We start from the raw sequence: 2,390 nt of genomic DNA on the forward strand, positions 1-2,390 counted from the left end.
TCTCTCGGAGCTGTTTGCAGCCAGGGAGGCACTGCCCTTGCTTTGGGCTGGAGTATCCCTTTCCCCTGCGATTCCTCCTTTTCCTGCTGCCGAGCAGTGATTCCTTGCACAAAGCACAGCCCAGAGAACCTCAGATCCAACCCCAGACACACTCTAGACCATGAGCACACCCAGAAATACACACAGAACAGGAGAACTTTGCTTTGAAACAGGGCAAAGAGACAGAGAAGGAAAACACCCCCAGGTTGGCCCCATGCAGCATCCTGGAGGGACTCCTGATCCAGCTGGGCAGGCAGCAGGAGGATGCAGCCACTCCAAAGTGACTTCCAGGGAATCCTTTCACCTGATCCCAGCCACAGGCACCTGCTGCTGCTTGCGAATCTTGTTGAAGAGCTCCATGTACTGCACCATGGTGTCCCCGGGGCTGTAGACACTGTCGTGCTTGGAGCCGAACACGGAGGGGATTCCTGGGGTGTGGCTGCCCATGAAGCTCTGCATGAACTCCATGAGCAGGTTCCAGCAGTCGTTGGCAATCACACAGGGGCAGTATTCCACCTGGGAACACACAGCACGGCCCTGGAGCTGCTGGCAGGGAGCACAGTGTGCTGTCCTGCCTCGCTCTTCGTGGCAACATCCCACAATATCCAGCACAAAACAAGGATGGATCAACTGGAAATGGACAGGACGTGCTGGGAACATGCAGGAGATCCTTCCCAAAGGGAAGAGAAGGTAAAACGCATGGAGCAGAGCCCAAACCAGCATGGAAATAGCCCTGAAGAGGTGGTTTATCCCCCTTGCTACACACATGAATCTCAAGATGCTACTGGTGTAATCAGGGAAGTGTCTGGATGTCATTCCTACAGGGACTGACACTTCAGGGACAGCCTGGCAGCAGCTGAGCCCCAAAGCACCTCCCTGACTGAAAGCCTGGGAAAGCAGGTAACTACCTGCCTGCTGCAGGCACAAGTGTCCAGCACCAACCAGCAGCAACAGTCATGACACAGAGGGGATGGGAATTGTGGAATCGTGGGATGGTTTGGGAAGGACATCAAAGATCACTCATCCCACCCCCTGCCCTGGGCAGGGACATCTCCCACCAGCCCAGACTGCTCCAAGCCCCATCCAACCTGGCCTGGAACACTCCCAGGGATGGAGCAGCCACAGCTTCTCTAGGCAACCTGTGCCAGTGCCTCAGCACCTCCCAGGGAAAAAATCCCTCCCAATATCCCATCTATCCCTGTCCTGTCAGTTTGAATCCATCCCCCTCACCCTATCCCTCCAGGCCCTTGTAAAGTCTCTCCCCATCCTCTGTTAGCTCCTTCAGGCACTGAACATCCAGGCTCAGCTCACCCCTAACCCTCCCTGCCCCATTCCCAGAGCTCTCCTACCTCCACGGATATCCCTCTGGCACTGGGGCCCATGGTGACCGTGCCCACCTTGACCAGGAAGTCGCAGTACTGGTAGCGAGTGCCGCGGCTCTCCAGCTTGTTGGCCTTGGCATTCTGGAAGAAGCCCTTGAGTTTGCCCATGAGGGTGTCGAAGTTGGCATCAGCCACGAGGCAGGGCCCGTTCTCAAACAGGGCAAAGCAGCTCAGTGGGTACTCCGAGTTGTGCATCACGTACATCAACTTCCCTGCCTGCCCTGGAATGGGAGAGGAAAAGGAAAAGGGAGAGGAAAAGGGAGAGGGAAAGGGAGAGGAAATGGGAGAGGGAGAGGGAAAGGAAAAGAGAGAAGGAAAGGAAAAGGGAAAAAGGGAATGGGAGAGGAAACGGAAAAGGGAGAGGAAAAGCAAGAGGGAGAGGGAAAGGAGAAAGGAGAGGGAAAGGAAAAAGGAGAGGGAAAGGAAAAGGGAAAGGGAGAGGGAGAGGAGGAGGAAGAGGAAAAGAGAGAGAGAGGGAAAGGAAAAGGGAGAGTAAAAGGGAAAGGGAGAGGGAAAGGAAAAGGAAGAGGGAGAAAGGGAGAGGGAAAGGAAGGAAACAAAAAAGGAACGGGAAGGAAAAGGAAAATTAAAAGGAAAAGGAAAGAGATGGTAAAGGAAGGAAACGGGAGGAAACAGAAGAAAACAAAAGAGAAAGGAAAAGGAAGGAAATGGAAAAAGGGAAAGGAAGGAACAAATAGGGAAGGAAAAGAAAATGGAAAGGAAAATTAAAATGGATAGAAATGGGAGGGAAAAAAAGGAAGGGGAAGCAGAAGAAAAAGAGAAATGGAAAGGAAGGAAGAGGAATAGGAAAAGAACAAAAAGGGAAGGAAAAGTAAAATGAAAAGCCTGAGGAAGGAAGGCACAGGGCAGCAGAGAGGCCCCGGCGCTCACCCTGGGTGCCGATAGTCGCCGCCGCCGTGTGGTAGGTCTCGCAGTCCACGGCGAACGTTCCCTGTTTGTCCGCGCCCA

General features: G+C 53.6%; 1 protein-coding gene across 1 annotated transcript; it reads right to left on the bottom strand.

Annotated features, from left to right (window-relative positions):
* Positions 1-339: 339 nt before the first annotated feature.
* Positions 340-2,385, bottom strand: MED20 (mediator complex subunit 20; the record flags this gene model as incomplete). The annotated part of the gene is made up of 3 exons (XM_009082710.1): positions 340-555; positions 1,389-1,642; positions 2,313-2,385. Coding segments are annotated over 3 exons (543 nt in total), but the record flags the coding sequence as incomplete, so codon positions are not given.
* Between the last annotated feature and the right edge of the window lie 5 nt (positions 2,386-2,390).

Source organism: Acanthisitta chloris, unplaced genomic scaffold, assembly GCF_000695815.1.
Source record: "Acanthisitta chloris isolate BGI_N310 unplaced genomic scaffold, ASM69581v1 scaffold35469, whole genome shotgun sequence".
In the NCBI taxonomy this organism is placed as follows: Eukaryota; Metazoa; Chordata; class Aves; order Passeriformes; family Acanthisittidae; genus Acanthisitta; species Acanthisitta chloris.